Raw genomic sequence first — 22,179 nt, 5'->3', positions numbered from 1 at the left:
CTGTGCCTCTAAGCATTAAATCATGTGCAAGAGGACTTACCTAAACCCAAGGAGACCCTCTGAGGTCATTCTATGAGCTTTTACATCGTTCCAAATGTCTTACTGTGTAAATTTTGTATAGACCAGAGGAGATTTTGTAACTGGTAGTTTTCATGTCAAGCGTATTTAAAGGATTTCACCATTACACAATACATTTGTCTGTTTGTGCAAGAGGATGAAATAATCATACTTCCAGATTTAAAATTAAGGTAAAGGGTGATGAAATTTAGAAGATGGCTAGTTGCACTGCTGGCATTACAGAAGAATGAGAAATCATACCTGAATACTCATTTAATAGTCTAGTTTTAAAGCCAGTTGGTATCTGAAGTCTGCCGGCAATTTGCAAGGAATAAATTATGGTGGAGTTTTGTTTTGTCATGAGCATGGCTTTAAGGAAAGCACCAGCCTTGTCCCACACAATATAAACAGTATGAAATGAGGGTGACAGTTGAGAATAGCATCTGTGGTTATATGGGATGGAGGAGGAATAAATAGCTCCCCGTCTCCTACTCTCTTAGGGTAGAGTAGCGTACGAATGGACGCGCACTCTTTGGGACAGGGCTTCTCACTGCAAAGGCTGGGAGCCGTATGCAGGCGGAGATGGAAGTCAGCACGTTTTTAGGAGCTATGTGAGGGAAGGGGGAGACATCTGCTGCTTTGCCTTCAGCTGTGGAATCTTCGAAACGAGTCGGTCTTTGAGGCCATAACAGACATTTCAGCAGGGGGAAGCATGTAGCGAGGAATGGTCTGTTTGCTGTGCTAATTCCTTCTTTCCCGTTCCTGTGAAGAACAGAACACTCTCCAAAGAGTGATGGAAGCAGTGCAAAATGCAGGTGGGTCAGTTTGGGCACCCCAGGCTGCTGGCAAGCCAGTGGTATTGCCAATCCTAAGCATCCAGAAGTAATCAAGCCCTTGAAAAACAAATGCTTTATTGGAACATACGAAGCCTCGAAATTCGTGAGTTAGTAGAATGAGGGCACATGAAGCCAAATGTTTTCACATTTTTTTACTTCTATTTGAAACATTTGAGAAAAAATGATTTTATCATGTATAATGCTTTCTCTGATTCCCATTCTCATCTATTGTAAGTTAGATTCTCATCTAATTATGGTGTTAATAATAAATATGCTATTGCGATTTAATATTTTCAAAGCCCGAGTCAGTAAATGGGAGGTCTGTTGAGAGCACTAATGGGTCCATGTATCTAGTTTGGTACTGGATTTTCATCGATCATTCTGCCCAAATCATCTTGAGCATTCAGGCTTGTCTTTCTTATGGAATATGTGATACATTAAATGATTTTCCAGTTATTTGGAAGTTGTGTGGAGTCTCTTTTGAGGTAAAGAAGAGTCTTTTTGCTGGGCAGACCTTTTCTTTGCTTATTGACATTCTCTTGTGTATTAAATTGGCCAGGCACAAGCTGGCCCGTGCTGCGCAGGTGCTCGAACGTTTCTCTTGCCAAACAAGCTAAGCAAACTGCGCAGATAAAAGATACAGTGGGCAAGAATGAGTAATGCTTTCAGGGCTCACGTGGTTTCCTTGGGGATGTGGGTATTCACATCTCTCATCCTCTCCTGGGAGCTTTTTCTCTTCAACCGAAACACAAAATCTTCCTCTAATCAAGGTCACCAGTAGGGAAACTAGTTGTGCTGTTGGCCCAAAGATGCTGTTGCCTTCCCTCTGTCGTGGCTTTGTGATGCGAAATCTTTGGGTGTGAATGAAGCCGCCGGTCTGTCTGTTCAGAATACTACGTAACTGTTCCATTCAAATTACTGGGACGTGAACATTGGCCACGTATTTGTGAGCAGCCGTAACTCAGTCCCCTGCTATACTGAAACGCCTGTTGGACCAGGGCAGCAGGGCTCTGCTGTTAGGGTGTTTGATTGTGAGTCAGCTCTTGTGGAGTTACGTGGCCTCCTCTGAGGCACGAGTGCTGTGCAAGTGACTCAGGCACGTGGTACCAACCTTTGCAGTGAGTCATGGGCTGAAGTAGGAACGGAATAATTTTGGTTTAGTGTTTTATATAATCAACACTTGGCGCTGGTTGTTTGGTTTTTATTTTCCATCTGAGAAATCCTTTTTGAAGTAATGCTGTTCCTTTTTAGCTGAGAGAGACGTTTATGTAGAAGGAGATAAGTTGCTTTAGCTGGGACTGCATATGAAAGAGTTATTCTTTCAGTTTTCTTATGGGCTTCACCAGGGTGTTCTCCTGTGCCTCTCAAACTGCAAACTTCGTTTTTTCTTTCTTCCATTAATTGACCTGTGTTTTTGCAATGATCCTCCTGCCCTTTCTAGTTTTAGTCTATGAATTTATAGTGTGATAAAATGCTTAGAATGGAGTAAGAACACAGTAGCGTATATCTTTTGTCGTCTGGTATTTTTCAGAGTAAGGAACATGGATATCGTGTTAACGCAGGCTATGCAATTTCGTTCTTTTATCTGGCCTAAGGATTGACTTGCTTGGAAATTTCTTGGAGAGAGAGTGAGCTCAGTTGTTTGCATGAGCTTTGTAAAGCTATTTCTCTTCCTTTTTCTTTCATTTTAGCTTATTAGAAAATTCTAGCATGTGTGCTGGCAGATCTGCAAATGAAGAAGAGTGCAGCCATTGTCCTCATCTGTATTCACCTGATAACTGAGGTTTATTTAAAGGGCTCTTTGTAACAGTGTTTGGGATTTCATAATGCCAAGCTTTAGATAGTGATGATGCTACTGATGATTCAGAATTAATCTTTAGCCTTCTTACCCTACGCCATTAAAAAAATTAAGTGGTGTTTTCTGCCTTTATTCCAACAGAACCTATTGAGTTTTTCTTTTCTGTAGTTTCACTTCAGTCTCCTATCACAACATTGGAATAACTGAATAGGCCTTGAGAACCTCGATTAATTCAGATGATAAAGATCTTAAGAGAGCTGGCGATTCGGACTCCACAGGAGTATTGGGCTCTTCAGGCCTAGCATAAATTTTCACCCAATAAATGTTTTTCTGGATTTTGGTTCGTATAATCGAATTCCTATTAGAAGAAGCCACTTGTTAAAAGCCGTTACACCCGTTTGCTATTTATTGAGAATTTCAAATTGCACGAAGTTCCTTCTTTAAGGTCCCCTACCGTTGCTGTCACTGAAAGTTAAGAAGCCATCCTCACTTGTCCCTTCCTTCCTGCTGTCTCACAGCACAAATGTTCTTGGGACAGCAAGAAAAAATCACTAGCGTTCAGCCCCGTCTTTCTCCTCATCTGGTTTACCATGGAGCTGTGTGGATGCTAGACTGAGGTGGCAATGTGCGGCTCTGGCCACAGCAGGAGGTTCAAGAAAGATCATGGGTTTTAACAGCCCAGGGCGCCAGTCAGCTTTAAGTGATTGTGAAACTCTTCTGTCTCTCTGGACTGGTCCTCTATGGCTGCTTCCCTCTCTTCTTCCAAGTCCACTCTTCCAGCAGTGTCTCCCTTCTTCATCATCCCCTTTCTGCGAGAAAGGGTTCACATGATGTAATCGGGGGTCCGTTGGAGGAGTAGTCCCTGTTGCTATACTGGTACTTTCCTTCTAAACTTGCTCCTTCTAGTTGACTGTAGATAACCATCTCCTTCATCCTTGTTTTCATGCCTGTCACTATCAAATCATGGGCTTCCTTATCATGTTTGTGTGGATAGTTCAACAACCGTTCATCCCTGCCTGGTAGCACATGCCTGTGCATTCTGGGTTGAATAGCACTGGAAATGGGAAGCCAGGGAAAAAGACAAATAAGCTCTGTGCAGAAAGCAGTAACTCACTGGGAGAAAAAAAAAAAGCGCCTAGTTATTGAGGGTATTTTTGCGAAGCCTTTGTTAGGAGATCGAGGAACAGATGATGGACTGGATGTTAAGGGAGGTTTCATTGTGCTGATTCACCTTCTGTCCTCTTGGTGATGGTTTGCAAAATAGCACGTAATTAGTGATTCTTGACCGAGACAACACTCGCGCTCTTTAAAGGGAAGCCAGCGTTGTTCAGAGTCAGTAAAGGCCACGGGACGTGCTGTCTCTTGGCAGACCTCTAGGCACTCCTATTCACTTATGTATGTACGTATGTATGTAACACACCTAGAGGCATACACAGACGTACGCCCACCGCTTCACTTTTAGGTTCGACATCTGTTGTCCAAACAGCTCCTTCAACATGAAACAGAAGGGCTGCCAGGGAAGTTGAAACTGCACAAAACTAGGACAAAATTATCAGCACAATTTTTTAAAATGGACATGAAGTACCTTGCTGGCCATGCAAATGGCTGGAGAAGAAAATAAGGCAGCAGAAAGGAAATGGAACTTGTGAGGGAAAAGGAGGGAAACTGGAAACGGAGCTGGTAGTGACTGCTGACGTACTGTTAGAGCACCGTGGAGAAGGGGGGAGCACTGTTTTCAGGGAGTTTAGTGTTTTAGGAGTAGAGCAGAAGGCATGTTGGAAGTGTGGGTTTAGTCTGTATTTCACTGCAAAGTATAGATAGAAGGGTCCAACTTTTGTATAAAGTAGCTGATCTTGTCCTTAGGAGACTCAGCTCTTTTGGATCAGTGTCGGCAAATCATTCTGAAAGACCCTACAGCACTGCCCTGGGAAAAAGGAAACAGCCCTTAAAAGAAGAGTAAGGACAGGTCTTTGTCTTTCTTGCTGGATTTGTGCATTTCACGTCTCTCTCTTCTCTTTTCAAGCTGTGACAATTTCAAATTAATCAGGTAAGGTGTTGTCAATCAACACAAATCAGCAGGTTTGAAGATTAAAACAAACATTCCTGTCTGGCAGAGGAGGTGTAGCAGCTGATGAAGGTAGCGCGTGTTCTGTGGGCCTGATTGCTGTCCTTGCTGCTTTCAGATGAGATCGCGCTGGGATTTAATTAGAGCTGAGCAGCGCTCATGGCATAGCAGCTGTGCGAGTCACGGCCAGGCTCCTCTGACAATTGCTTTTCCACACCTTCAGAGAAACCACCACAGCTCACTAGCTGTCCTAATGTTGTGAGCACTCCGAGTTTCCTTGTGAGCCTCGTTTCTCTTTTAGGGAGGTCTACAGCTTTTGTAGGCAAGTAAGAACCTGAGCTCCCTGCTCAAAACAGTAAGCTTACGCTGCCTTTGAAGAGAATCAAAACCATACAACAAATAAAAATAATCCTGTATGCTATTTTCCTTCAAATACATGTTTCTCTAAAAATTTAGGGATCTCTTAAGCCAATCTTGTGATGTTTATCAGGCCTGTGACTCAGATTTTGTATTTTTTTATTCTGAGTTTTTGCTCTAACAGGTTTTTTCTTCCCACAGACTCCCTCCCATCTGGTCAGGGTAATGGGGTTTCTGCCTATACTCAGGAAAGAGCATATTGCGGGACTGGAGTGAGAAATTGTACCTCAGGAAACCACTAGTCCTTGGAGTCTGCTTAAACTTGGTTGCCAGGACTACTCCATCCTAGGCAAACAGGCTAATAAATTTGAGGTCCTCTTGCAGAAAAACGAGAGCTGCCTACAGAAAGAGAAAAAAGATATGTGTGATAACGAAACATAAACTTGGCACAAACATCGCGACTGAGAAGTGTTCAAGCTCTCAAGTCTTCAGTATCTGTGGGTGGGAAGAAGGGAAAAGGAGTAAGCAAGTGTGAGTCCAGGGGTGAGACAGAAAGTTGTGATGCCTTTTACAGGAGATAGTATGAAAACCAAGACTCAGTGAATGTAAATCAAGTGGCGCGTTTGATACTGTCTCATACTAGAACGGAGAATTAAACAAGGCATCATAATACTGTGTTTTGAATGAAGCCCCTAAACGGACGACTTCCTTCAAGCTGTCAAATCCAGAAAAAATGCTCAAAATACGGTGATTCACGCAGGTATCAGAAGGGGATTGAGGCTTGGTTGTTACCTTTGAAGATCGTGTTTTAAAAAAGCAGTAATTGAGAAAGATGGATGTTTGCTGTTTCTGTTCCTTCGTAAATCCTTCTCTTCCTTTGCTGTGAAGCACTCGGTGCTTGTCCTTCACTTGGCGGCGAGGACGGGGAGGTGAGGAGGCAATCTGCTCAGTCTCGCTGTGTTACCGCTGGGCTGTCGCTTATTTGTGCTGATGGGACCGATGTGGTAACTCGAGTTCTGTCAGGATTTTCTGCTTCCTTGGCACGGTGGTGTAGCAAGGCTCGGCTGTTCGGTGTCGCTGTTCTGTCGCCTGCTCCGGTGGCTGAAGGAGCAGCTCTTTGGCTGATGTCTCAGTAAATGCATGTTATGTTTGGTGTTGAGGTGGCTCATGAAACGTGTTCTGTGGGAGAGGAAGGGGGATGATGAGCATGCTGCGGCCCAGCCCCAGGCATGAATTCCGTGGCAGTAGGCACCGCACGCCCAGATGTGCTGGAGCACGTGGCAGGTGTCATTACAGACTCTGGAACATCTTTGAAAGGGCAATATTAAGCCCTACTAATTAGCTGCTTCCTCAGTAGAGAGCGCAAAAATGAATGACAAGGCTGTGAAAGTGTTTGCAAGGTGGAATGTGGCAGGGAGGTCATGAGAATGGAGAAACTCAGGCTGCAGAAGCTTGCAGTGAACAAAATGCTCGTCAGGTTTGTTGCTGGTTGCTGTAGAAAACAGATGTTGTTACAGAAGATAAAGTTATAAAAACTACTGTTAACCTCTGAAGCGGCTTACACAGCACCAAAGAGAGAAATTACTGTCTTCAGGAGTCACCATCAGTATTTTCCTGCTTTCCTTGGAAAAACTAATAGCCATGTCTGCAAATGCTGATGAATTTTTCTTTGATTATGCCGTTAGGAGTTTAGGGATTGCTTGCTTGTTTTGTTTTGTTCTGTTTTTTCTTTCCTAGCTCACAAGTAAGAAAAAAAGAAGGATTTTTAGAAGAAACTGGCAGTCTGCCACTGTGTGGGAGTCTGAGACGAGTCGTCTCAGAGCGGTCGCTGGTATAACTGCAGACTAATTTGTGTTGATGCAGCAGCAGGCTAGAGTGAGTGTAGCAGCCTTTCTTAGGCAAATTAAACTCGCAGTATTGATGTCCTAGGTCTCTGAGCCTGAAAGGTTTTCAGCGCATCCCGAATTTTTGTCCCAACAGGCCTTATTGTGGAAGAATCAAGAAAAATACTCCTACTCTGTTCGTGTTTTGTGTACTCACTGGGATGATTATCCTTGCCCAGAGTAATAAATTCACTAGCGAAAATATTTACCAGTAACTAGCTGCAGCTTTTGGCTCTTATGTAAAGAGGGCTTGCACCCGCCCGCGAGCTGCTCTGTGCCAAATGGAAGTGGCTTCCTGGGAAAAGCACTCCCAACTTGTTCTCTAACTCCCCCCACCCAAACGAATCGGCGCCCTGGGCTGCAGACTTGTGGTTGCCCAAGGAGAGGTGACAAGTAGCTTAAGCCACTTCCCATCAGGAACTGAAGTGGGTGGATCCAGGGGCTAGATTCAGGTCATCTCTCGGGCATCCTGAACTACCACGCTGCACGCTGCCAGTGAAATTTAAAGCAGTCTGTCTGCATGGTGCAGCTCCCGGAGGAGAGATCTGCTCCTGTCGCTGAGATTTTGGAACAACCTTTGCTATTGCGTGCGAAAGAGAACGGGCCCGGTTCTCCCCGCTGTAGGCACTGGGGGAGTTAATGTATAGACGTGAATGGTTCCTTTCTGATGTTATTACAGCTGTTACTCTGCTTTAGTGTACATCACCAGAGACTGCTCTTTGCATGACTGTTGCACTGCCATTTCCTAGCAGCGATTATTTGACAAGATTTAGCTGTGCAAAAAAACCTGACTGTGCCCACCTGGGCAGGGGCAGTGCTGTTGGAGCACAATTCCAACTTCAGCAGTTGCCTCTGCTCCTCACAGCTCTGCTCAGAAGATTGGCACGCTGCTGGGTTTCCGAATCCCACATCTGAGGTACAGGTACTGTTGCTGCTGCTGAATGTGACCTGAGTGTAATGCAGAGCTGGGGGATAGGCTGTTCAGGAGGGGCTGTTGGGGCAGGACAGAGGTGATGGGTTCAACTGAGAGCGATTCAGGTGAGAGAGAAGGAAGAAATTGTTTTTGCTGAAGTGGTGAGATACTGGCCCAGTGGTATAAGCCCCATCCTCGGAAATGTTGCAGGTCAGGCTGGCCCTTGGGGCTCTGAGCACCCTGCTCTGGTTGCAGATGTCCCTGCTCCCTGCAGGGGGTTGGACTAGAAGAGCTCTGAAGATCCCTTCAACCCAAACCATCCTGTGATTCCATGATTCTGTAATGTGTTTCTGATGGCTATTGCAACATGAGTATCTTGAAGCAATTGTCTTTTCATGGCAGTATTCTGGACTTTCCTCCAAAGCTAACGGGTAGATAAAATGTGTGTTTATGAAGCTCATTCTTCCATAATAGCTGATAAAATAAGACTTTTGTTGTGCTGAGCATAGTGCATGAAATCTTTCTTGCCTTGGGGGGGAATTGCTTTGGAGGTACCCGCCAGCTTTCTGACCACTGGGAATCTTAAGAGTTGGAGGACACTGTCATGAAGCCGGTGGAAACAGGGTGTGGATGTGCATCTGTGAGGGAGAAATAAACTTTTAATCGTGTTGATTAATTCAATAGCAAAGGAGTGTAGAAAGCGTTAGTAATTGATGTTCTTTCAATCCATGTTGATGTCAGTGATTAATTTCCTTGTGGGTTTTTGCTAACACTGCATTAAATACGTTGAGACTGTTTGTACTATTGTTGTTAATAGCCTTTTCCTAGTAGATGTAGAACTGTTTACAAGTTAAATTCATGACACATCTGTGACTGGAAACAATTTTTTAGCCAGTCTGATACACATTTCTTTCCACAGAAGAGGGCAGCAAAAGCCGTGTACTCTCTCTTTACTGCATCTGTAAAGATACTAAACCAAGTTACTTAATGAGAGCTGTGAAGCAAAATTTTCTAATAGATCTGCTCAGAAACAGGGCAGCACGTGGCTGTCTTACAAGCACAAAAACATAAGGTTCGTTGCATAAAAAAAAAATTGAAACATCAAAGACTGGTTTACACTGGTTATTTGGGATCTTGATTCAAATAGGGCCTCTAGTATTGCTGGAACACGAAGCTACTGATCAAATGGGAAGAGACTCCAAATCTATGTGGTGAAGGTAGAGACAACTCAAAGCAGTTGCTGATCCATGAAAAATCTCCTTATCTTTCACTCCTTTAAATCTAGTTCACTGTTGATGGGGCCATGGAAGTATTGCTGCAAGGCTGCGAATGGTGCAAGGGCATCCCTTTGGCAAAAAGTACTCAGACTTGCCTATGCCACTGCAGCCCTTCTCTGTGACTATAGCTGTTTGTACTGCTAGGACGATACCCTGGCACTTGTGGCAACCCTTTCTTCTTCATTTACCCTGTGTTTCCCCAGGGGCTTCTCCCCATGTCAGGTTGAAGATTTAAGGTTTGACATTAAGACTGAAGATTTGATGTTGTGCTTCATCTGAGTTAGCTGCAAGCTGTGGCCGAAAGGTGGGAGCTGTCTCGCCCACGTTCTCTCCGAAGGTGCATGACCTGCACGCTTCCCCCTCTTTCTTACCTCAGGTTGACTAGTTAGTTCAGAATCTTACCCACAGGGTGAGTGCCGAGGGGACCTAGCTGGAGCAGTTTCTAAGATACATTTTCAACATTAATTGCAGGATCCTCAAAGGCGAAAATTCAGACAGCGTGACAGACCCACATGGTGTACGTAGGTCGCTCGGAGAGTACTGCCTCCGATGTACGTAGCATTTCCAAGGAAACCACAACAGATACAAAGAGCAAATAACACCGTTGACAGAGCAGATTCTCAGCTGTTTCTCGACCCAGTCCCCACCGCTGGCTGTATGTGTTCGCCAGTGATAGTAAAAACCTGCTCCCGCAGAGGTCACCCCCATTTCCTACTCACTGTGCTGGCGTTGTCACCCACCGCCTCGCTGTGCTGACACCCGCTGTTTGGGCTCCCTGCACGTGCAGCAGCGTCGGTGAATGTCAATAGGGGCAACGTTTTCCACATGGAGGAGTTCAGTTACCCCTTTGCTTCACACACGCTTCCCCATCAGACACCATCGTGTCAGAGTGCCCCTCTGCTGCCGTCTGTCACACAGCAACGAGATTTAACGCAATATTGTTGGGGAGGTTCAGCCTCTACTGCCAGACCACCAACATCCACCTCTGACATCGTGGGCCAACAAATAAAATAGGAGGCGTTACTTCAGGAGCGGCTCTTGTTTATGAGGTATCACCCGGTAACATATCCAGGCATAAATGATTCAGATTTTCTTACTTCACAGAGTCACACATCTTGCTTAGAGGCATTTAAAACGCCTTAGAGAAAGAACTCAGTGTAAATAGAATTACAAGGCAGATGAATTTCTACTGAAGAGTTTTGCCAGTCGTGTGGATTCGGTCTCAAAGATCCTTTCACTCCATGCTGGATTTTATGGCATTTCAGATGTCAGAAATGACCTTCTGTTAGTGTAAAGTCTTTTAGCCTCACTTTATTTTCTTTGCCTCAGTAGGAAAAAAGTAAGCTAAAATATCCCTAGATGCTATTTCTAGGTGGTTTGGTTTTTTCTGTCATAAACGAATCACCAGTGGCTGCATCATGTGACACTTACCACTTAGTCAATGTAATTTGACTTTCTAAAAGTAGAATTGGTCGTTAACAGCTTTGTGATCAACGGAATGGGAAGGTGGGAAGGCTGGATGACTTAGCTGGTTCGGACGCTTGGGAATGACCAAGTCAACTTCTCCTTCAGGCTGCAGTGTTATGACATTGGCTTCAGTAGGCAGGATTAAGGAACTTCAGCCACTGGTGCAGAATATGCAGTTTGAGGCTTTTAGCACTAAGAACCATTGAAACCTTCCTTGGAATTCAGAATGGTCATATTGTATAATTTGGCTAGCAATGGGTGCCTCTGTCAAAGGTGGGACTACTTGTTCATCTCTTGAGTACAAAATGTTTTCATGAACCTAGCCACGGGAGAGTGCAGGAGTTGTCCTGATGAGACTAACAGATTTGGAAAAGGTTATAGTATCTTGCATCGCATATGAGGTCTTCTGGTGACGAGGGAGTGAACGTTTAAAACTATTTTCATTTATCATCTAATTTACCACGAAAAGCCCGCAGAAATTATGCCGTGACTATAAATCTCGCACAGATGTAGTGGGCTGATGGTAAATATGATGTAATCAGAGGTGTGGGATTTTGAGACATTACCAGAAGGGCAGACTAGCGCCTGGCTATGAAGGAGTACTTGTTTCACTGCGAGTGGGCAGAAAAGCAGGCGTTTTCAGTAAAGCATGCTGTTCCAAAAGCCCCAGAACATTTAAGCTCAAATGAGAGATTCAAGAGTAGGAGGCGTTTTCTTCTCGATTAGGTCTCTAGTGTAAACACAGTGTTCAGGCACAGAGCAGAGGCTCTGGAGCGCAACCACAGAGGTGGTTCTCGAGCTGGAAGGTCTGTGCTGTGAAAGAAGAAACCAGCTTTGTTTAGTTTCACTCATCAGAATAGAGGAGGTGACATTCTGATACGTGCCGAAGGGAGAGGAACGCTGGTTAAAAAAGAAAAGAGCTAGTAATAAATCAGGAGAAAAATACTGGGATTGAATTGGAGACTGTGGCAGCCTCTGCAGGTGCCTCTCAAAGCTCTTGTGACAGCCCCTTTCCAGCAAGGGGGCTGTGCGGCACAGCATGGGAGACAGGAGAATTGCAGCTTAATAAGCTCGTGCTCCTTATTTCTGTATCGCTCATGCTTTCAGTTTGAACACGCTGAACCTCTGGGCAGCTCTCTGCTGTCTGGGCAGGAAAATCCTCCACTGAAAAGTGTTTGCTCTCTGCTGTTCCGTGAGTTCCAGGTAAGGGCATGGTGAAGAGCGTGGTGGTTCAGCGCACGCAGGAGCTCTTCTTTTAAGCACGCGTTTAACAAAGTTCTTTGCTCCGAGGCAGTGAGGTCAGGGAAGGAAAGCCTGGTACCAGGGCAGAGTGTTCCTCCAGCCCAGTGTGGTTTGAATTCCCCGGACAGCTGTGCTTTTGGTCCTCGATCCAGCTGGGCAGGTCAGCTATGGAACTAACTGGGGGACAGGTGCCATTATCAGCCATCTGGGATGAGTCCATCGTGTGCACTCCACTGTACACTAGGACCAGCGAGTGCTTGATTTTGGTGCTAGTGGTTCTCTTTCCAGATATTAGGATTACAAGATTGGTGATGGAGGGGTCAGAACAGTGATTTCAGGTCATCATCATCATCATGGCTTGGCTTCGCGAACGAAGATCTGGGAAGGGTTTTCTCCACGCTCACTGCAAGCGATGAGTGCACCCTCCGGGCCTGCGTGGTGGATTTTTTAGGTGAGGTGCAGTGTGCGCGGAACTGGCTCCACCCTTTACACCTGAGGTTCGTCTGCCAGGGCCTAGCGAGCTTGGACGGTGACAGCGAAGTCCTCAGGTCGTAGGTTTGGTTAGAGTGTCCTTCTCTTAGATGACGGATGCCTTACAGGGCTAAACGAGCTCCATCTGCCTGGGTTTGGAGTTAGAGTTGTCCTTCTCCTAGGATGGTTGCCCGAAGGCTAGTGAGCCCATCCTGCCCATGGACACACTTTGTCTGACCCTTCAGTTGAGACCTGTCTGGCCTGGGAGACCCCACCGGAGGCACATGCCACCACCAGCACAGCTCTCAACCTCACAAGGGCACGCAAGCTCCTTCCCCACGACAAGGCGGTGCCTGTGAAAGAGTCGCTGCTCTACCTCCGGACATCACAGACCCGGGCACGGGGCGGCCGGGGCTGCCAAGAACAGGAGTCCTGGAAGTTGGATTTCAGGTACAGTTACACAGTGAAGACTGAGATATATTGTACCCATGGAAACAACAGGATATAGAAAACCAAAAGGCCATGTTGTGCCCTTGGGCACAGAAGACAACGTTCAGAAGTCATTTCTGTTGTGTCCTCAAGTGATACAGATGTGAGTTTTGGAACCTGTTAAAATAAAGTGAGCTATTTCAGGGCCAATAAAACATGCTGCTGTTCAGATTTACAGGCTCCTGGTAATGGAGATTATCATTAATCTAATGAAATCCAGCTCAACAGGGAGCACTCCTAAAACTAAAAGCCGTGGTTTTGATATGTTCTGTCAGTCATTTTGTGGTGATGGTCTGCTGCTTTTCAGATAGTTTGTGTGTGAAGCAATAGCTTGGGAAAACATAACTGGTTTATGTGAGAGTGATATACTGGCTGGGTCAGGTGCCAAAAGAATAACCTCACCGTGCAGGAGAAGAAAACAACATGTTTGAAATCCAAATAGGTCTTCGCAGAATCTGAGTAACACATTTAAGAGTATCAAAGTCTTTAAGGGTCAGGGTTTAAATAGGAATTGTTTTTATATAACTGTCAGTCTCTTGCTGCAGAAATGTGGCACAAGTAAATAAAAGAAGTCTGTACAGCAGCGTGTTTCGAGTATTTCTTAACTACTTCTCTTTAGTCACGATAGCATTGTCATAGCAGTTCCAAAAGGTGAGTTTTGTTAGCTCGGCGGGTTGGTTGGGGTCAGTACAACAGGTGTGGATACTCCCAGACAGGTGCAGAGTCCCGGGATGTTGGTAGAGGGATTCCAGCTCATTCCAGTAGACTGTGGATTGGGTCACGTAAAATGAAAATACTGTGCGAATCCCGTTATACGCTTACTTCTGATAACAAGTCTCTTAGTTTTCCGATATTTACAAAAGTCTGTGTAACAGTCTGAAAAGGCCTCTTGCAGACTGTAAAATTAGAAGTACTAATTGTATTCATTTAAATGATCTTTTATTGCAGCTCCATGATGCATACACGATGCATCATGTTTTTTAACTGTTGTGTCCTTGGCAGATTCTTTTTATTTCATATTGGAAGCAAATGTATTTACAAAACTGCTGTCTTAAAAACCGTGTACTCAGCACGTGTCTAGATCGTGTCACTGAAATGTTAATTCTACTCTCTATCGTTTCATTGAATTGTTCGGTCCTTTTCCATAGGACAGTTGACAGGGTTACCAAATGTATTCTGCCAGCGTGCTGTATTGCTTGGCACACGGTGTTACTGGATAACCTAGCAGTGCAGATGTCTAGTAACGTCTTAGACACAGTCATGTTTCCATTAAATTAATAGAAAATACTGACTGCTGGAGGTGGATCGACTGTTCCTGATTCAGCATGAAATCAGAGCAGCACATGCAAACCGTAGTTCTTCTGGTACAAAAACCTTGAGATTAAATCTACTCCTATTCTCTCTTTACATCTCTCTCTCTTTTTTTTTTTTTTTTTTTTAAATTGAATTAAATAATTAGTTCTTTCTAGCCAGATTCGAACTTGAAGACTGGGTTTGCTCTCTCTTGGCCGTTTTCTGTTCTGTCCCTGCAGCTGGTGGATGATCTGTGAAATGGGTGGCAATCTGGCTGGTTCTGTGTCAGTAGGGGTCTGAAACCTTCACGGCCACGTGGCAATTCCAGCGAATACCGTAACTCCAGCTACACATACGTTCGTCCACTACCTTGCTTGCTGGAAATTCTGCTGTTTCAAGGTGGTGACAGCCTGTGATCGGTGTGCCCTAGAGGGTGCTGCCAGTGGTGGGCAGACTTGTGCCCTGCTGTAGTAAACTGGCACTGTAATTATTTCTTACCACTAGGATTGGTAACGAGTTCCAGTTAGCTGTTCAGACACGCCCAGGAGTCAGCGTCCACCCAGAACCGCTCCCCCTGCACCTGGTGCTCTTAGTGCAGGAGTCAGCCTACAAGCGCCGCACTGCATCGGCGGGCGTCAACGGCAGCGTTTAAGGGTGTAAAAAGAGGAGACCCCCCCCGGAGCAGTGGTTGGCAGGACAGGATGCCATGCGTGTGCTGGCTGCGGGCTTTACTGGAGACCGCTCCGAGAAGCTCGTCACTGCAGTGTTAAGGAACGCAAGTGGAGTAGGGTAAGCCTGTTGCATGTTAGGAAATGATCTTCCTCTTGGTTTTGCTGTCAGTCCAAAGTAGCACCCGTTTTCATGCTTTATTTCTATGAGATAAAACCCCCCTGGATTCATGGCGTGCTAAGATAGTGCAGAAGTGTATGTAGAGCTGTGTAGTTTGAGGGAAGTATTTCAAGTTTTTTTTGTATATTTGAGACATTTTTAGCGGTTAGTGCTTCGTTCATTGTCCTTGCCAAAGTTCAGTGAGTGGTGTGAGCTCCTGGCAGGCTGTCTCTATGGCAACTGTATGTTCCAGAGTTGTTCAGTTTTAAGTGTGCAAGATTTTTATCCCGGAAATGAATTGTGAAGCCAGAAATGCATAAATACTTCACGTAGTTGGAAAAGACTCTGACTCGGAGAGGTCACACTAGTAACTCCAGCGGGCGACCTTGGTAGGAGTAGCTGTCCATTTTCTCTACATTTCGGCTTTGGAGAGCACCGGAGCTGTGCACAGGGCGTTTCAGAGGTCTGGCGGTAGGTACCGCTCTCCTTCCTTCTCTTCCCTACATCCGCCACAAGGAGTCATCACCAATGGGCAGCCAGGTGTTACCCAGATGGGCGCATGTTTGCTGTGTCACCTTTCCTCATCCAGCTCTCGAATACTTTCCCTAGAGACCCTGGCCAGGAGAGCATTAACTCCTGCCTGCAGAGCTGCTCCGAGAGCTGACACCCAGGAGCTGCATGCCCGGTACTGAGAGTCAGAAGGTCTAACAGGAATTTCAAGCTACAATTGAGCAGAATTCTGTAAATCAGTAACACCAAAGAATTTTGTTCCTTGTCTCCCCTCAGCAAAAAAAAAAATATTAATGTAGGCATGTGATAAATGTCTTTGATAAGATTGCACATTTCTCATATTGGAAATGGAAAATAATTCAAGCAGGGCATGACTATTTCCTAGGTACAGTAAATAAAGTGAGAACTGGGTTCTGTTTCACAGCAAACTCCTGCTAAGAATTTCTTAGAGTCTGAAATGACCAAGCTGTGACTTTTTGCTGTAAGTTATTTTTTTTACAATATCAAGATAAAATCTTGCAATTTGTGGCTCAACATTTGGAGAATGTTATTGAATATTAGACATTTTTATAGAAGTTGTGGGTTAAAGCTACTTGGAAATGAAGTCTCTTTCAATGATTAAACATCACGTTTGTTTTCAAGCCCCAGATTGCTTAACTTCAGAACTTGCTGTTTGTTTTCAAAGCTGAAGTAATTTGTTGAAATGTGAGTCATGCCAGAGCTTAGTTGTTTAAAGGTTGCCTCATTTAATTGATGTTTAAGTAGAAAGACTGAATTTAAGGGAATATTATCTCACTAATTAATAATTAATACATTTTGAGCACATTCCAGTACGTGTAATGGACTTAGTGCTAGAGAAGAGCTGCTCTCTATGGGTTCCCCATTTGATCTCCCCTCTTAAAGGAGTAATCGCTTGCTGCTGCTTGTTAGGGTAAGCCACCCTATGTAAGCCAGCATAACTCTATTTAAATTAAATCTGTGTTATGCGGTGTCCAGTAATGCAATTACCTCCCCCATTGCTGCATCAGAAATAAAATCCAGGACCTCATCCTGTTCCCAGTAAAATTCAACAGGAACATTAGTGTTAAATTCATGGGGATCAGAATCAGGGGTTCAAAATTTTTTCTAAGCAGTAGTACAGTACATTTAACTTCTACTTTTGTTGTTGGCAAAAATATTTGATAACATTACGCTGAGTTTGCTCCTCTTCTGATGAAACAATGGGTTTCGAACTTCCTATTTCCTGTGCTTTTATTCCAAGAAAACAGTATAAACCAGTAATGCAAATGCTCTCTACATCGCTGTCTTCTCACCAATGGCATATTCACGCAGGATGAATTGATGGGCGAGATTTTAATGTGCTGTTTCCGTACAGGCACTTCCTTTGCTTCCTGCCGTCTGTTATCCTAACGCCGAGATCTCCCTAAGAAATACATTGCCAGTACGTTGTTTTCAGTTGATTGTTGTGAACTTTGGTTCTTCCACTATCAAAACCAGTGATGAAGCTCTGCTCAGTGGAGAAGGGGGTTTTCCAAAAGCGATGGTGAATTGTTTTGAAATGTCATGTGCCTGACTTTCACCGAGGAGGGAGATGTAGTTCGATACAGCAGCGTTTTGTCAGATGCTGACTATGGACAATGTGGCTTGTTTTCAACACTCAAGAAAAGTGCTCTGTGGTGGTCTGGTCTGGGACTGTGCAATGAATTTTTCCTTCGTGTAGCAAAAGCAGGGGCGGGTACTCTGAGCTTTGGCTTGAGCAAAGCAGGTGCAGAGGGACTGATACCGTGTCCCTTTTCCAACTCCAGACCACTGGAACAGTTCCATTTTACCAGCAGGTATTTGGGGTTAGTTCCCGTTTACTGCAGAGCAGATCCACGCTGCCTAAGGCGTACAGCCAGCAGATGCCTCGAAGGGTGTCTGCTGGGTCATTGAGCTCAGCTCTGCTCCATCACAACAATCCTGGTGCATAATAATGACTCAAACTCTCCTTCAGGTGAATGACATTGGCTCAAGTTACAGTCTAGAAAAAGCAAGGCTGGTGAGTAAAGCAGGCTCTCGCAGACGAGGTGGCAACAGGCTGTAGTACCTCTGAGGTTCTGAAGCCTAGTGTTTCCGACAAACCCGTTAGTTTGAAGTAGCAAAGTGGGTAAAGACCAAAATGGTTGTTAGGAAGTTGTTCATGCTGAAACGAATTTCCACCAGCACTGTGACTTTAACGAGAGCAAGACTGATGTTTGGTGGTACTCATTAATAACTAATTGTGAAATACCTATTCCAGAATACCTCACTATCCCCTTTAACGTTGAAAATCACAGTAAGGGTTTTTTTATCAGAAGACACTGTGTGACGGAATGTTAAGGGTGCAGGGATGTTAAAGGGAAGAGAACTGTGTGCAGGCAGTAGGTATATTTAATTAGCATATACGTGTATTTTCAAGACGCTGAAGGCCACGCAGGAAGCTTTTACGTAGCTGCTGGTCACAGATAGAGATATCCTTGACTTTCTCTCTCCCTTTTTTCCTGCAGGGCCAAGGCTTTTCGTGGAAAAAAGGTCCATGGAGAATATGACATAAAGGTTGAACAGGTAACTAAATGCCTTAATCAATGTTATTTGTGTATTTGTCCATTGATACAAATACTTATGTAAAAATACTACCTCCCTGGAGGGGTGTCCCAGCCGTGTGGAGGTGGTGCTGAGGGTCAGGGGTCAGTGGGGACCTGGCGGTGCTGGGGGGACGGCTAGGCCTGATCATCTTGAAGGTCTTTTCCAATCTAAATGGTTCTGTGTTTCTATCTGCATACATCTATAGAAAGCAACACAGTCCTTAGCACTTCAAAAGCCCTTCATGAGTTAAGTAAAACACTCAAAGATATAATGATGTTTTGTTCTAACATGGCTCTTTTTAGAGGATTCTGACCATAATTTGCACAATGTTAAAAACACGTCATATTCAAAAACTGTTGCTTAGAGACTGTGAATTTCCCAGACACCCGGTGAGTTACATGTTGCCTTTCTGTGTACCTAATGCCTTCACTGAAAAATACACTTGAAAAAAAAAAAGCATTGGATAAACATGAAGCTGTAATTTGGGGTGCATTTGAATTATGGCTATGTTATTTGAGCTATGTGTCTGAAATGAGGGAAGTCAGTCTTTTCTCTGCTTTTCAGTCTTGAATTCCGCTGTAAGAGGCTTCAGTCCTTACACTGCATTGTTTTGCCACTGGAACTTCAGAGTGAGGGGGAATTATCACTAGCTGTATGGATTCAGCTTACCTGAACTCGCTGTAACAGTACAGCATCAAGCTTTGCTCCGTTCATTACAGTGCTGGGTATCTGCTGGTGTTCTTGCCTTGGAAACATGGAAAGCTTTGCCAGGGATCCTCAAGAGTATTGAGGAAGAGTCAGGAAAAAGACGGTGAGCAGTTTTGTCCCTGAACACCGTTCACACCTAGATCAGACCATGCAGCTGACATCATGCTCTTCCATCTCAACAAAAGCTCTGTGTAAGACAATTTCCTTTCTACGGTCTGGTGTAGGACTGGAACCACCTGTAAGCAGGAAGAGGCTGAGTGTTTCTGAACCCTACTGATCACTTTGGAACGTGTCAACACTGTGACAGTCATGTACAAAGAGAGCTCTTAACAGCTAGTGCAGCGTTCTTTTGCTAATAGCAGAGAGCCTGGTTTTATTTTTACACTGCTTACAGCAACTTCTCGTAATATACAGTATTTGCTGTCACATACGAAGCTTTTAAACTACAAAATCTGTGAATCCTTGTAATTGTTTAATAAGATTTAGTAATTGGAGAACTCAGTTGTCAATCTCGGATTAAACGGATTTTAAATGCTTCTTCAGCTTTGTCAGCACTTACACAAATATTTCGATCTCTCACAATTCATATTGCTTTTACAACAATTTAAAACTGCCCCTTGCGTTTAGAACATTGCAACCCTGATGGATGGAAGTTTAGAAGCATATGAGATTTCACGAAGAGACCTCCATGCTTGAAATCATGGACATAGATAAGCTGCCAAGTTGGAACGGTGGCTGGAGGAGTCAACGCTTGCCTGACCAGAGCACTAAAGTCTGGAAGACTTACGCAGATTTACCTTGGGAAGACTTCCAGTGGTAGCTTTTTTCCAGAGGAGGTGATGAGGATTCTGACACTCTCTCTTCTGTATTAGCGTCTGGGATAGCAAAGACACTTTTATTTATCCACCAGAAGTCAGCTGGCTGCGTCTCAATTATTCTGCTCTCTAATGTCATTGTAAAGAGCCTAGAGAGTCTCAGCTGATGAAAGACTGTGGATAATTGAAAAACATCCTGTCCTTTCCTTTCAAATAACCGTAGATTCAGAGTATGGAAGTGATTCCTTTTAAATTCCACGTTTCCAGTGTGAGAAGATACTTTGAAAAAGCTCTTTATTTGCAAATTTTGAGAGTCAATTGTTTATTATCACCAGGTCTTCTTTTAAAAGAAGAGCAAATGCGTGTCAAGGGAATAGAAAGGACTCAAGTGATGCTGTAAGCAAAGACTGTTTATGGTAGCTATTTTAACATGGCTTTAGGACTGTTTTCTTCAAAACTTTACCTAACCTCTGTTGAGTCTGTGTGAATGTCTGAGATAACACCAAACAAAGCAAAAATACAACCTCTACACTTCTCTGCAGACATGAATGAGGGAATACACTGCCCCACATTCCTTTTCCATAACATTCTTCACTTTTTTTGTGTTAGAATTTATTTGAATGTGGTGTGTCATACCTGGCAAATACTGTTGGATTAATATACTTAGTGCCCACTATGTTCCAAATGTGTGTTGTCAGTGGTTGGGATACTAATACTTAAGGGATTTAGATAAACAGAGGTAAAATAAACCAAACTGACTCATGAGTCTTCTTTTCACAGGCAGAATTTTCAGAAATCAACTTGATAGCCCATGCTGATGGCAATTATGCAGTCGATATCCAAGTATTTCGGAATGGCACTAAAGTTGTCAGGTAAGACAAACCTCAGTAATAACGGCAAAAAGCAGTAAATGGCCTCGTGTCTGCATGTAGAAGGTACCGAATGATGCTTTGTGGAAGTGTGGTATGGATTTTTGCCTGACGCAACGGACCTCGGTCGATGGCACGCAGAGTGGGAAATAAAGTACCTGCTCAGTGCAGGAAGTCCTCTTTGGGAAGGAAATCTCTCAACGTTCTGGTCACATGAAAGGTGGATTTGATTAAGGTGGGAATAAAGCCCAGTATAAAGAGTACATGACTGGGAGCTGGATTTACTGATTTGTGTCTGATCTTTGCTTCAGGAGTAAAGACAGTCTCGGTGATTTCGTGCCTGCCAGACCTTCCCAGACAAGCAGTCATTATTTCCAATGCTGAATATTTTTCTACTGAAACAGGCCAAGTCATGGCTCTTCTCTCAGGATAGGTCCTGGAACGACACGGCCATTGAAAGAGTTCAGTTTAAAAGCCTGAGATTTTCTGGTAGGCTGTTGTGTCCAAAAAGGATTATTCCAATTGAAGGCTGGGTCATTTTGTAATTTTTTTTTTTTCCTGTGAAGGATGTCAACAGCCTTGTAAATGTACAGGTAGTAAACAAGGGTATGTCTGGACAAAGTAAAAGCTTAAGTAAATGTTAGCAAAATTATTTCAGCAGTCCAGTATTTTATCTGATATGTGAGAGTTACTCCTCGTGTGGCCAGTGCAGTTCTGTGTGCGTTCAGCGTAGCAGAGGTTTGGCTGAGCAATCACATTCAGAAAGGTCAGTCAAGCCCCTGACAGCGACGTGGTCGTTTCCTGCTTATGTTTATCTTCAGGCAAGCGTTCAGGGTTGAGGGAGCTGGACAGCGTACGGCATGTCTTGTATCTGTGTGGTTTTGCACAACATCCATCCAAATAAGAGCTTGAAATTTCTTCTTGTTCCTGTAAGAAAAATCAGGAAAAAAAACCCATTGAAAATAAGTGTACTTTATGCTTTAAATCTCACAACTGTTCAATCTCTTGTGTGTTGTAAAAATACTGCAGCTTAACACAACAACCACTTATGCCAAAGCCACAAGGTTACTTCCTTAGGGTAAGAGTTTGGGTGTTTGGTAGGGTTGGTTTGTGTTTCTGGTTTGTTTTCTTTTTTCCCCAAAGATAGAAGTTTTGGAGCCAGGAAATCTTGATCACTGTTCCTTAGCAGCTTTCCTGTAGAGAATTTCCCAAACAGAACAAAAATATTGAGGCCAAGTTAGCATCAAAACATGTCAATGCTTAATGTGAATTGGGAACCTCCACAAAAGAGCATCTACAACGATGTGTATTTGCAGTTCATGAGAAAATCGGTGAAACTGCTGCTGAGGTTAAGAAACAGGGAAATCTTCCTGTTCCATCAGGTAACTCTGATAATGAGGAAGCATTTTATAATGTTATCAGCTTTATGGATAATTTACTTAAAAAATGGAACTACCTGGCATTGAGAAGTTTCCCTCAGATCTGTGTGAGGTACCTGCTTACGTGTGAGGCTTTCTTGTGTTGCTAAGAAGTGCAGAGGTACTGATGGGTGTTACTGTCCCTATTTGGTTGATATAAACTTCATTTGAAAGCCGTGGTGAAATGTGGCTCAGATGGTGGGCTGTGTGGCACGGTCCTTTGTGTCTGTCTTCTCAGCTGTCAAGAGAGCTGGGAGAAACTGCTGGTCCCACTGATAT

At 44.1% G+C, this 22,179-nt stretch overlaps 1 protein-coding gene across 1 annotated transcript in view; it reads left to right on the top strand.

Moving 5' to 3' along the window:
- Positions 1-14,854: 14,854 nt before the first annotated feature.
- The window catches only part of LOC104498888 (synapsin-2-like), a 25,248-nt gene continuing 17,923 nt past the window's right edge, over positions 14,855-22,179 (top strand). Inside the window, exons 1-3 of the mRNA XM_010142323.1 lie at positions 14,855-14,937; positions 18,012-18,069; positions 20,394-20,485. Of these exons, the coding sequence (XP_010140625.1) occupies positions 14,855-14,937; positions 18,012-18,069; positions 20,394-20,485 (233 nt within the window). The remainder of the gene's footprint in view (positions 14,938-18,011; positions 18,070-20,393; positions 20,486-22,179) is intronic.

The sequence above is a fragment of the Buceros rhinoceros genome, unplaced genomic scaffold (genome assembly GCF_000710305.1).
Source record: "Buceros rhinoceros silvestris isolate BGI_N320 unplaced genomic scaffold, ASM71030v1 scaffold5898, whole genome shotgun sequence".
Lineage (NCBI taxonomy): Eukaryota > Metazoa > Chordata > Aves > Bucerotiformes > Bucerotidae > Buceros > Buceros rhinoceros.
This window is presented reverse-complemented; position numbering and strand designations above follow the sequence as displayed.